Here is a 12,843-nt window from a genome sequence, read left to right as displayed (position 1 = left end):
TCGTTTGATCTTTGAAAAAAATTGGTTATTTATGATAAAAAACTAAAAACGTAAAACCAATACAAATATAATACAATGGTACAATTTTTAATTCAGTATAAGTTTAAATATGTATTGACAAAAAAATCAGTTTTGCATAAAATTTAATGGATTTAAATATATATTTTGGTTTTGCATAAAAACTAAAAAGCAATAAACTTAAATATAAATAAATATTTTAGTTTAAAATATATATATATATATATATATATATATATATATAAACAGACTAAACCAATAAACCGACCCTTCATGTTTGGATCGGTTTTGCTTTAGGGTTAGTTGGTTTCGGTTTAGCCAATAAGTAAATCGACTAGGTCTGGTCAATTGAAAAAAAATAACTCAAACCGATCCAATCTGACTCGTGAACTCCCCTACTTCTCTCATTTTTTTGGTCTCGTCTTTGCGTGGAAATATGCATCTCCAATCAAACGTTCTGTGTACTGCCAAGATCTTTATGTAAAAGCCCAATATGTCTCTTAACTATCAGATCTTCTAGAAGATCTTTCAGAAAATGCTTGCAAAACGGCACCTAAAAATATGTGGTTTGCAATGGTTCTTCTCTCCTTCCTCTCCTTTGCTCTTCTTACTTTTTTACTTTACTGGTCGAAGTCGGAATTTGCTTACTTGTTATCCCATGCCCTACCTCTCCCTCGCACTCCCTCCCTATGAAGGAGATGGTCGGAGTAGGAATTTGCTTAGTTGTTCTCTCACATCCTACCTCTCCCTCTCACTCCCTCCCAGAGAAGGAGAATAAGAATTGCCCCCCACCCCTTCCAAAATGGCATCCCATTGTTCTGCAAGGCTTTTCAGATTTTCATTCCAAGGTGGCAGTTGCAATCCACTCTGCTCCAAGACAAAAGGCTAGTCAAGGAGTAGTAGTAGACGTGCTTACCTGATCCAGACTCCTGAGCCCTTTACATAAATAAAGCTATTACAAGTTATTATGCTTGCCCAAGAGGAAGCAAGACGTCTTGGACAACTTTGTTGGCACGGGACAGCGGGTGCCTAGTTGTATCATTTCAACAAGTTGCCAACTCCTAGTTGGATGATCATGATGGATGGGCATATTTGGAAATTTTCATGAACAGTCAATGGCACTTTTGTCTTGTACTTTTGTCTTTTTATTTGTTTTCTGTCAATTTCGGCCTTAAATGCTTTAATTTAAGTAGTTTTGGTCTTTTTGAAACCACATGGTATCTTTAGATAATTTAGGCCTTGTTTGGTATGTTTTTTCACACTTTTTAGATTTGGCAATCTGTGTTTTGGTATTTTTCCGTTTGGTTGAGAAAAAATCTAGTTACCAAAAATCATAACCCCGAAAAAATGCGAAAAGCTTTTTTCAAGCTATTTTCAAGAAGCTTCAAATGGAGTTTTTCGTCTTTTTTTTTCCAACTAATCTTCATGCGGAAAGACGCACGAACAAACGTACCTTAACCAAACGGTCTTCAAACTGTTAAAATCTTAATGCACAAATTTACATCGTCTTTCAACTATCAGAACTTTCAAAAAACCTTTTAAAAAAAGATTTGCCAAATAACCTCTTATTGACCATAAGATAAAAAGAAACGTTGATTGGTCAAAATTCTTCCAATATCATGATGATTAGGTGAAACCCACTACATATTCTTGGACTAAAAGCTGAAATTATGGTTTTGGGATATATTTTGGTGGTCCACGTTAGCTCCACTTTATCAACTTCAAGGTGCGACCACATATATACATCAAGGGGTGTGATTGCATGGCTTTAGCCCAAAGCTATGCGGGCATAGCAGATATTTCTCCATCTTAAGTTATACACGATTGAATAGAAAAAGCGTCAGAAAGGCGGGATATCTAAGTTGTGTGTCCATGGGCCCACTGATTATAGTTACAAAGTTACAAACTTACAATGACCCTTATAATTTTTTTCTTGTTTTACATTTTTTAAGATATAAAAGTAACCAAGAGACATTATAAACTCAATTGTCATTAATTAAAAAGTCTATTATTTATGTCTTTATTTAATTTAGTATTGATCCAATGCTCAATTTGTTATATTAGATAATTTATTTAATAATAAAATTAAATACAAAACCCAATATAAGAATAAATGTCTAATAATTTTAAAATTATAAATAACTAAATTGATTAATTTGGTTGGTTCATTCCTAACCAAAATATTCTATATACTATAATAGAAAATATTATTTTAAATCATTAATTCCCTCCAATTTAATTTTATATTAATCCAGTATTTTATAGATTTGATTAGAACAATATAATTAGTTTAATAAAAAGTAAATATAATGGTTAAGGAAAAAGAAATGATGACCACTAAATATTTATACTCAATATTTTTCAATTTATAGTATTACATATATACCGAAACAATTTTCAAAGAAATATTTAGCATATCATTAATCAATATCGTATATAAAAAAGGATTGGGTCCACATCAGCAATTCGAAAGTCTTAACTAGGAGTCAATAGTAAAGCTGTTTGGACCCATGATGTCATAAATCATATATATAAGTATAAACGTATTACAGAAAAATTGGATGTCTTTAATATTATATCATATCCATTGTTTTCAAAACCGGACCGGACCGGACGGTCGGACCGGAAAAACCGAGAACCAGTCATCCATTTTCCTCCAAAACCGTCTTTTTCCTCAAAACCGTTGATTTTGGTCAACAAACTGTTGAACCGGCTGGTTAACTGTTTGAACCGTTTGAACAGTTTTGACCGTTTTCCGATTTTTTCTATTTTTTTTGTTAGAACGGGCCGGCCCTTTGGGTCAAATGGTCAGACCATTCAAACCGGTAACCAGACCCCTGACTGGTTCATTTTTAAAAACCATGATCATATCAAACAAAATATAAAATTCATAAATATAATAAGGCTGCGTTTGGAAATAATGCAAATGGAGTGTAAATCCCAATTCAGGGTAAATTTGCATTCTGGTTCACTTTTGCATGTATTTGACAATATTACATTTTTGCATTGACAAATGATAGACCAATGCATATTTACATTGATAATAAGATGTAAAAGTACATCAATAAAAAAGAAGTAAATTTGTATTCAAGTGTGCTTTTGATAAAAAAAAAAGCATATGTATTATTGGAATTCGTGTTTGCATCCGTTACAGCTAAAAGTCTGTTTGGTAAGAAGATAAATTTATCAATGCAAAACTAACTTGACTTTACAATTTATATGAACCATTTTACACTGCATATTTGCATCATTTCCAAACACAGCCTTAATGAAGATTGTTGTTATTAGTGATAAAAACAGCCTTTTGAAGGCTTCGAAATAAATCAGTAATGGAAATGAATAAAAAATACAATAGTATATAAAAAGGGATTTAATATTTTAGATATGAACCACTACTGAATCAAATGGTTCAATGATTCAACCAAATGAATTACTACATTATTAGCTGAATCAATATTCTTTTGTTTTTTTTTTGGCAAGTAAATGGCCTATTAAGTATGAACTAAATGGATCCAAACACCTGGTGGGTAAGTGACAGGTCATTAGTCATACCTAATAGGTTAACTGCAAATTGAGTCACTGTATTGGAGTAACAGCAAGTTGTAAAGGAAAATATGATGTAGAGTTAGAAGCATTATAGAATACCTCAAGCAAACGAAGACTATTTTGACTAGGGATGAAAATGGGGTGAATTTAATGAGAGTTTTGTAAATTCCAGACCTTTTTTATTTTTCTAAACCTCTGAATTCATAACTTTTATAAGATCTACAATGGGTTAGATTTTCAAAATCAAAATCTTTCTTGTACATGAAAACTCAAAACCCTTCCCATAGAGTGGGGCAAGTTGAATCCATGACAATAAACAAGCAAAAGTCATGAATGAATATTAAAATTTTCAATTATTTGATAAGGATATATAAAAAATGCATAAACTATCAAATATCTATTATATAGGATTTAAAACATTATTAAATTCAACACATAATACATAAGTTCATATGCCTTACAACAACAAAGTCAACATCCAACATATAATGCTTAAGTTAATAATGCACAAAATCTAAAAGTCACTTAGGTCTTGTTTAGAACCAATGCCGTTTTCTGAGAGGTTTTTTTGAGAAAATGTGCTGCATTCATATAATGTTTTTTCTCATACCATACCTTTCTCAATTTTTAAGGCATGACCTGAGAAAACATTTTTCGGAAAAAAAAATACATTACCAAGCATCAAGCGTGGTTTGAAAAATAAAATTGATTTTATATGTGACATTGATGTGGCACCGTTTTTCAGAAAATGATATCAATTCCAAACAGTGGCTTAATAAACTCAATATGCGAGTTGAAGCCTCAAAAGGATTGGGATCTATTCCTCAAAAACCTCTCCTCATACTGACCTCACAACCACATCCCACCATATATTAAGAACATCTCCTCATGAATAGTAAATACAAATATGAGAGATATTACCAACATACGGACAGGGCACGCTGTGAAATCAGTGTGAATAGCGCTTTATGAATAACAGATCTGGACTCAGGTCGAAGAGGCTCAGTCAGATTTAACCTAATACCATATTTCATCCATGTATGGTTATAAAATATTAAAACCCATTCCTGCCCCCAAATTACATGTAAGCAACTAAGCATGGAAAGTCGGAAACCCCTTGACTGTACACGCCGACAGATATCAATTGACGCTTTCCTAAAAAAAAATAAAAAAAAATAAAAAGCTATATATGGTCCTACATAATACTTTACTCATAATTCAATAACACGTACGTGATAAAAAGGCATGTACAGAGAAGCTCCCCACGTCTTCATCAAAAACATGCATTTTGTTTTTTTATTTTTCTGTTTTTTGGAATTATCAAAAAAATAGGGATTACACTGAGGCCCATTACCGCAATTGCACTTGGAAACGATGTAAATGAAGTATAAATTCCGGTTCAGGGTAAATTGCACTTTGGTTCATTTTTGCCCGTATTTGACAATATTATATTTATGCATTGACAGATGACCAAAAACATATTTTCTAATGCATATTTATATTGATAATAAGATGTAAAAATATATTAGGCTAAGTTTGGAAGGAGTTCAAATACAAATATGTAAAGTGCAAAACCTTATAATTTATATTATTTTATATGTATTTATTTACGTTGAATATATTTGCATTTGTCCTCTTTCCAAACTGAACAGTCATTCTCCCAAAAAAAATTGATCACGCCCGTCTCATGAGGATGTTTGAGTTCTTCGAATTTGTTTACTCAAATTCCTTCTATTGCTGCAATTTCTTGACGAGCTCCTTTTTCATGTTTCCTTCAAGATCACAAAAAAACAAAAAAGAAAAAGAAAAGAAAAAAATGCACTCAATGATGCTGTACGATGAATTACTTTGGATGTGTTTGGAAGGGGTATAAAGACAAATATGTACAATATAAATACATATAAAATAATACAAAATACAAGCTTTTGCACAGTGTATTTTTATATATGTACTCCTTCCAAATTGAGCCTATATTTCAAATAGGGATGCAAAGGGATCGGATCATATTTGAATCAAGGTATATTTGAATTCGATTTGGTCCGATCCGAAGATCTGATTAGGAATGGCAACGGGGCGGGGCGGGGACAGGGAGCCTATCCCCATCCCCGTCCTGGCAAAACTCCCCATCCCCATCCCTGTCCCTGTCCCTGTTAACAGGGACAAGGTTATCCCCATCCCTGCGGGATCCCCATTCCCCATAATTTTTTATAATGTTAACCATTTTGTTTTTATTTTTTATTTTATTTAAAAAGAATAAAAAAATAATTAAAATTTACAATACTATTAGAAAATATTCAAACATATTCAGTCATGTTTTTAAAAATATTAATATATAGATATATGTGTACATATATACATATATAACATATGCATACATATATACATATATATATTAGTGAGGATCCCACGGGATGGAGAGTGCTCTCCCCGTCCCCGCTAACGGGGATGAAAATTTCCCCATCCCCGCCCCATTCGGGGCGGATCCCCACGGGGTTAGGAAAATGGGAAAAATTGCCATCCTTAGATTTGATCAGATCTGATATGACTCAATTTGAATTTGAATCCTATCAATAAGTCGAATCATTGGATCTGATATGATCCGACTTGTTTTCTTTAAAAGTTAATAAATTATTAAAAGAAAAATAAAACATACTAATTCAAATAAAGAAAAAACAAAAATACAAGTATTTTTAATTATTTTCTTCATATATAGATGTTTTTTATAAAAAAATAAGAATATTATAAATTTATAAAAATATTTTTATAAAAAATAAATAACATATATATATATATATATGTATTGTATATTTATATTTTAAATATATAATATATATCGGATTTGATCTTCTCGAATCAGATAGGGGTGATCCAAATCTAATCCAGTTTTTTATCAGATCATATTATCCAATCCAAAAATCCAAACAAAAGTGATCCAAATTCGACCAAATAGGATCGGATTGGATCATCCGATCCATTTGCACCCCTAATTCCAAATGTGAGCGGACACCAAAATGACAGAATGAAAGCATGGGGATCTTGTTCGAAATGTAATTAATTATTTCTACACTTCAATTTATATCCCATGCATTTACCAAAAAAGTAATTTATATCCTACGTAGAAAAAATAAAAAAACAGCGATTTGCATCTTTCCTAGAGATTATTTGTAACATGAATACATTGATTGAAGATACCAATTGGGCTTAAAGCGTAGATAAGTACAGGTCATACATATATTATGCTGAAATTTAATTAATTATAATGGAACAATGAGAATGGAACATTAGATCACTTGGTTGGTTCTTCCACTATTCTTCTTTTGATTTTTTAGTATATGTTGTAAATAGATATATAATTATATAATGTAAATACTAGAAATATATGTAATATATTATATTATAAATAATGTATAATATAATTATATTAAATATATAATGCACATATATATGTATTTAATACATAATATATATTAAAAATATATATAATATATTTATGATATATATATATATATATGTATATATATATATATATATATATATTCAATCAATTGGATTTTTCAATTCGGTTTTATTGGTTTGATTCAAAATTTCGATTTTTGATGATCACCCTCGGTACAAGAAATCGCTCAACCAAAAAAATTTAAACTGTTAAATGAAATTCTTGAATAGGTTTAAATTCTATAAGAAGACTACCACCTTACAAAAAAAATGTAAAGATCTGATTTGTATCCTTCCTTCAATCCCTTCCAACATGCTAGACCCCAAATAAATGCAAGTTTGCAACCAACCACTATTTGGTAGTGATTTTATAAAAGAAAAATGGATAATAAGTATATAAGAATCATTATCAACTAACTTTATTATATGCAAGTGAAGATCACGGGGAGCGTAAACCCGCCAACCATTCAAGAACCTCACTTAACAGTTTAAGTTTTTAGGTTATCAAGTTGAAATAGGCTTAGAAGATGTTGAAGAACAAACCATTCAAGAACCTCACTTAACAGTTTAAGTTTTTAGGTTCAATGGTTCTTTAAGAGAAGAAGAAGAAAAAGGAGGGATAATGATCCAATTATTGGAGAGAATGGAGAATACCTGCCGGAATGCTGGAGTAATTGCCATCGTTCCACGAGTGACTGGTGGGATTATTGCCCCCGTCTCTAATAGGTGTTGCCGTGACGAAAGCTGAACTAGTTCACAAGTTGCGAACTCATGCAAGTGTCAGGAACAGCCGAACATGCCAATCCAACATGGAAGGACTAGAAATTTGGTCGTTTGAACAAACTAACAGCCAAGGTTTTTAAAACCGGCTTGGGGAACGAACTAGTCAGGGTCCGTTTCCTAGGTGGAACGGTTCGACCACCTGAATCAACGATTTACTGATCAAATCAATATTTTTTGGTTAAAATCTGATTGTGGCCTAAAACGGAGGTTTTTTGGTCCGACCATCGGGTCCTGTCTGGTTTTAAAAACCATGTTAACGGCAAACGTGTCAAACCATATAGCCTAATCATGACTAAACACATCATATTTTGTAAATGTCATTTCATAACTATTGATAGCTTTCCCATAATTCAATTTGTACACAATGGAGGCTAATGCACCCACCAGTCCACCACAATTGAAGGCAGAAGCCCAGAACTCTAGAGTCTAGTCTAGCCTTCCAAGATGGAAGGTCGCACATTATTTATTTATTTATTGGTTACTATTTAATAGGCAGGTGTTGGGTTTCCTTATGTTTGTCCCCACGCCCACCCCCGGGCGCTGGCCCATTAATACGCCCAAACAATCAAACATAGTAGTCAGTAAGTGGTACCATGTTCTTTTCTTTACCCGTAGTCTTCTTCCCCTCACCTTTCTCGTGTCCTCCATTTATAACTCACGTCCTTTCTCTGTAATCAATTCATTCCAAACTCCAGTGATAAGTCACGCAAACATGTCCAGAGCAACAGTGGAACTCGATTTCTTCGGCATGGAGAGACAAAACCAACGAAAAGCCCTTCGACGTCCGCCTAGATCTCTCCCTTTTCCCCGCCCCATCTCTATTTCCTTTTCTCGCTTCCGTTTTCTAACCTTTCATTTTGCCTACAGGCATTCAGAGCGCCATCTCCAAGCTCAATCCTCAACTTCTGAAGACCGTAATTGCTTCCGGAACTTCCTATGTGAGTTTGGACGGAAAGCCCCTGGAGAACGGCACTTGCCGGCCCACCACTCCCAAGGAGAACCAAAACTTCGTTTCGACTTTACCCGTCGTGAATCCGATCAGTCCTAGGTAATTATAGAGTTCACCAGATGATCATGAACACCGTTTTATTTCTTAAACCCTCTCAATGTCTAGATTTTCTTTTTTTTTTCTACATATTAAACAAAACAAATTAATGTGTTGCTGCTGCTTGAAAACAAAACAAATTGCATGATGATTTCGTTTTTTCAGGGCCGTTTCTGAAAGTCCATCACCAGAAACAGCTCCTTTAACGATTTTCTACAACGGAACCGTCTCCGTATTCGATGTTCCCCGTGACAAGGTTAGCATATATATATATATATATATATATATATATATATATATATTTCTTCTTACTTCTTAAATCTTTTATTGACGTAGGATGTAAGTATTGATTTATACAAGAAACATACTTTCTCTTCTTCTTCTCCTCCGTCCTCCGAATATTGATTTATTTATTTATTTAGGCGGAGAAAATTATGAAGCTGGCTGAAATAGGAAGCACTGCCAATTGCAACGCTGCTGTAACGGCCGATCCGAAAGTTGTAGCTTCGTCGTCAACCGACGAGCATGAGCTGCTGGAAAGCCTTAACGGAGGTAAGAATTTCTGTTTTTGGTGATGCTGCATTAACTTTCCAGTTTCCACAAATAGAAATGCAATTGCTTGCGTTTTGAAAATTTTCCTAAGATGGCTGGCATATACATGTTTGCCTACCGCAGAGTTGCCGATTCCTCGAAAAAAGTCTCTTAAAAGGTTCCTCGAGAAGCGCAATGAGAGGTATTACTATTGACTAATTTTGACCGGTGTTTGGTAAAACTTTATTTTGGCTGCTTACAAGTTTTATTTGCTATACAAAGACACCCTCAACTTTTAGATTCTGACAAAAAACCCCTCCTTTAATTACCTCATCCTCATGCAATGTGGCATGGCTCGCTCATGACTCATTGATGAAGGGGCATGGTGAGAAATTACTTTTAAAAAAGATTCTCATATAACTGTTTAAACTTTTATAAATACCCAAATTACTCTTTTTCTAATGATTTTTAGCATTTTTTTTCAATTTTCACTTCTAAGTTTTGATAGAAGCTATTTGTTTTTTTTTCTATTTTTTGGCAATTTTCATTTTATACAAGTTTCTCAAAATAATTGCTACTACCCATTAAGCATAGGGTATAGTAATCTTTAATTTATCCTTTTTTTCTTTTTTCTCCTATTCTTCTCATTAGAGACAATCATTTTGGGAATGTTAGAACTTAGAAGCCAAAATGCCCCATCGTCAAAAGAAAAAAAAAATTAAAGAAAGAAAAGGCAAAATACATATAACAACTCTGTACCTTCAAATTCCAATATTTCACTCTTTTTTGTATTGACTTTTTGGAGTCAGTTTTTATTGAATTCAGCTGTACTTTGGAGCCCGGATCTCCGGCAAGTAAAAACTCTACTTACATAGCATCTACCTGCATAATGGTAATATCTTCTATATGTTAAGTTCATGGAGAGATTTTGCAACACAATCTTAATTATTTGTTTTGAATTAAGTGCTTATATAAGAGGGCTGAAGCGCAGCAGCTTTGACTCCCCGCTTTCCAAGGCGACATTCACACAGATAGCCTATAGGCTATGTTTGGTGAAATATTTGAAGAGTTTAAATCGGCTGTCAGTTATTCATTCAAGCTGTTAGGCCTCTTTTAATAGTTTATATGGAATACTTCAAAGCAGCTGAATTAGCTTAGGGCTCCTTTGGGAGGACTGAGTTGAAGACTGAGCTAAACTGGTTCAATTGCTTTGAAACTGAAGCACACTCAGAATATATATTATCTCAAGAGATTAAAGTGGACGAGACGGAATCTCCTCCCAGCAAAAAATCCCAACTACATGATTCATTTCCTCACATCTTGAAACATGTTGAAAGGGTTTCTTGTTGGGAAGAGATCCAGACTCAAAGCAGATAATCCATTAAATGACTGACTAATAATGACTTTTGTTTGGTATTTAGTGGTATACCTGAATCCCCAAGGAGCCTTTAAGTAGTGTAGCACCACACTCGATTATCACCCTTAACCCCCCATTCCCCAAGATGATGATAGTGGGATTTGAATGCTGGAACCAACCAGCTAACATATCAACTGAATCACCCCTTCTTGACTGACAATTGACTTGGGACTAAGAAAGTATTGACATATATTGGCCCGTATCAATCGATATGCCCTTATAGTAGGTGTATCAAGAGTCTGATTAATTCGGAGTGTAAAAAAGGCCTAAACCAACTTTCTTGAACTAGTTGCAAATATATATATATATATATATATATATTAAAAAACTGTATCAATTTATCGCTCATACTAATATATCGAACGTATCAATATTTTAAACCTTGCTTGAGATTCTCTGAATTTTTCATCAAACATTACCTGAACATATGAGACCCACCATGGAAAGCCACAAAACATGACATGAGCTGATGTTTTGATTTTAGCATGTTCTGTCGGTGGTCTAAGGTAACCAACCACCGTCTACATACCCGGCATGATATTCAAGCTTGCATCAGCTTCGACCACAGCCTCTGCGTCACAAATAAAACAATTTAAAACCATGTGATGCGTTTTTTGTTGGATATATTATATATAGCTAGCGTGTTCATGTAATTGGATAGTGGCTGATACGAGCTCGACCTACCAACAGATTGCTTTGGACGTCTGTTATTATATACTACAGAGTACAGAGATGATTTGTCACTTTCCCGTGTTTTTGACTCACTTGTCTCTGTGATATCAATATGTAGACTTTTGTCCAGTTGAGAGTCTTGAGACACCTTTTATTTGATTCTTTTCTGTTTTATTTAATCCCATCTGACTGACAGGGTGTAAGAATTCAATTAAATAAAAAAGTATATATGTCTTTGCCCGTAAACTAACACATGGTCTTTGAAATAATATATTTTATTATATTGCAGGTTGACTTTGGTGTCGCCTCATGGGAATCCATTGGAATGTGCGGTGGGCAAATAAGAAAAACTTGGCGGGTGGGATAGTCCAGACAGTCAGACACCAGAAGGATTGACTTAGTGAGATGAACAGAAGGAGCTAATTTAATTCGTGGTCTTGACGAATCCGCATAGCGACTGGCTGATTCCATTTATTTTCTATAATTAATTGCTTTGCCGTACGTAGTGGTGGTAGTAGTTGTTGTGATTGTTGCCTGTTGGGTTAACGTCGTCAGTCGTCTCACCTTCTTATTTTCTTAGTTTTTCATCTTTTAACCTACAAATTTAGGATACGTGATGCATACAAAAATTAAACCATGTTAGCTAGTTACAGTCACAATTTGTATAATAGTCTTAATTATAACTCTTCTAGTTCTGGGTGGGATATACATAATCACGTTTTACATGTTTATGTATTTCTATTTAAATGCAATGTTTACTGTTATGTTATTTACTACTAATGCACTGACATCCGGACTCCTTAAAAATGTAATCGGTATTTTCTATACTTACTTTTTCTCTATTTATCATGCACTTTTAATTATATAATTGATATCGATTTACTTGTCAAGCATTTGCACTTGGTGGTCAACTATGGAATGGACCGCATGACCTATTATTAAACTATGAAATTCCATCAAGACCATGCAAGGAGAAGCAAAAAAGACAAAGACAAAGGGACCACTGCACTACTCCCTGCTTGTAGTTGTAGGAAAGGTAATTAGGATTTCAAAATTCAAACCCATTATCGTGAAAGGGAGGGGAGGCAAAGCAAATCACGCAAGCATTTTCTTAATGATCATTCGATAATTATGCAGCTTATTTATTAAAGGTTTGTTCTTTTAAGTAAGTTATTTATTTGGGTAAATGCAGTTATTTGAGTAAGTTTTTCTTGGAAAATACTTACCCAAATAAGTATATTTACTCATGATCTTTTATTTCTTATGTAAATAAAGTAATGCTTATTTTACCGATAAAAAATTATTACTAAAAAGAGTATTTTTGTCCCATTTAAGTATTGACAATTTTTTTTCTAGGTGAAAAAGTTATTTATCACCTAAGAGATGGGTCCGGGTA

The 12,843-nt window shown here is 33.5% G+C and overlaps 1 protein-coding gene across 2 annotated transcripts; it reads left to right on the top strand.

Annotated features, from left to right (window-relative positions):
• The first annotated feature begins 8,298 nt into the window (after window positions 1–8,298).
• Window positions 8,299–12,274, top strand: LOC148862360 (protein TIFY 9-like). Of its 2 annotated transcripts, XM_088980503.1 has the most exons (6): window positions 8,299–8,564; window positions 8,650–8,830; window positions 8,993–9,083; window positions 9,250–9,379; window positions 9,503–9,560; window positions 11,737–12,274. In XM_088980503.1, the coding sequence occupies exons 1-6, from the start codon at window positions 8,495–8,497 to the stop codon at window positions 11,789–11,791; spliced, it is 585 nt and encodes a 194-aa protein (XP_088836629.1). In that variant the 5' UTR covers window positions 8,299–8,494; the 3' UTR covers window positions 11,792–12,274. The 2 variants fall into 2 exon arrangements, with proteins under 2 accessions (XP_088836629.1, XP_088836630.1); XM_088980504.1 differs by lacking the exon at window positions 9,503–9,560 and having other exon boundaries at window positions 8,323–8,564.
• The last annotated feature ends 569 nt before the right edge of the window (window positions 12,275–12,843 follow it).

The sequence above is a fragment of the Nelumbo lutea genome, chromosome 3 (assembly GCF_056320005.1).
Source record: "Nelumbo lutea isolate HS-2025 chromosome 3, American lotus-T2T, whole genome shotgun sequence".
Classification (NCBI taxonomy): Eukaryota; Viridiplantae; Streptophyta; class Magnoliopsida; order Proteales; family Nelumbonaceae; genus Nelumbo; species Nelumbo lutea.
Note: the sequence above shows the minus strand (reverse complement) of the source record. Positions and strands in the feature narration are given on the sequence as shown.

Coding starts and splice junctions, on each gene's coding strand:
- LOC148862360 (XM_088980503.1), top strand. CDS start 8,495: ATGTCCAGAGCAACAGTGGAACTCGATTTCTTCGGCATGGAGAGACAA. Junction 8,831..8,992: donor GTGAATCCGATCAGTCCTAG/GTAATTATAGAG, acceptor TCGTTTTTTCAG/GGCCGTTTCTGAAAGTCCAT. Junction 9,084..9,249: donor TCGATGTTCCCCGTGACAAG/GTTAGCATATAT, acceptor TTATTTATTTAG/GCGGAGAAAATTATGAAGCT.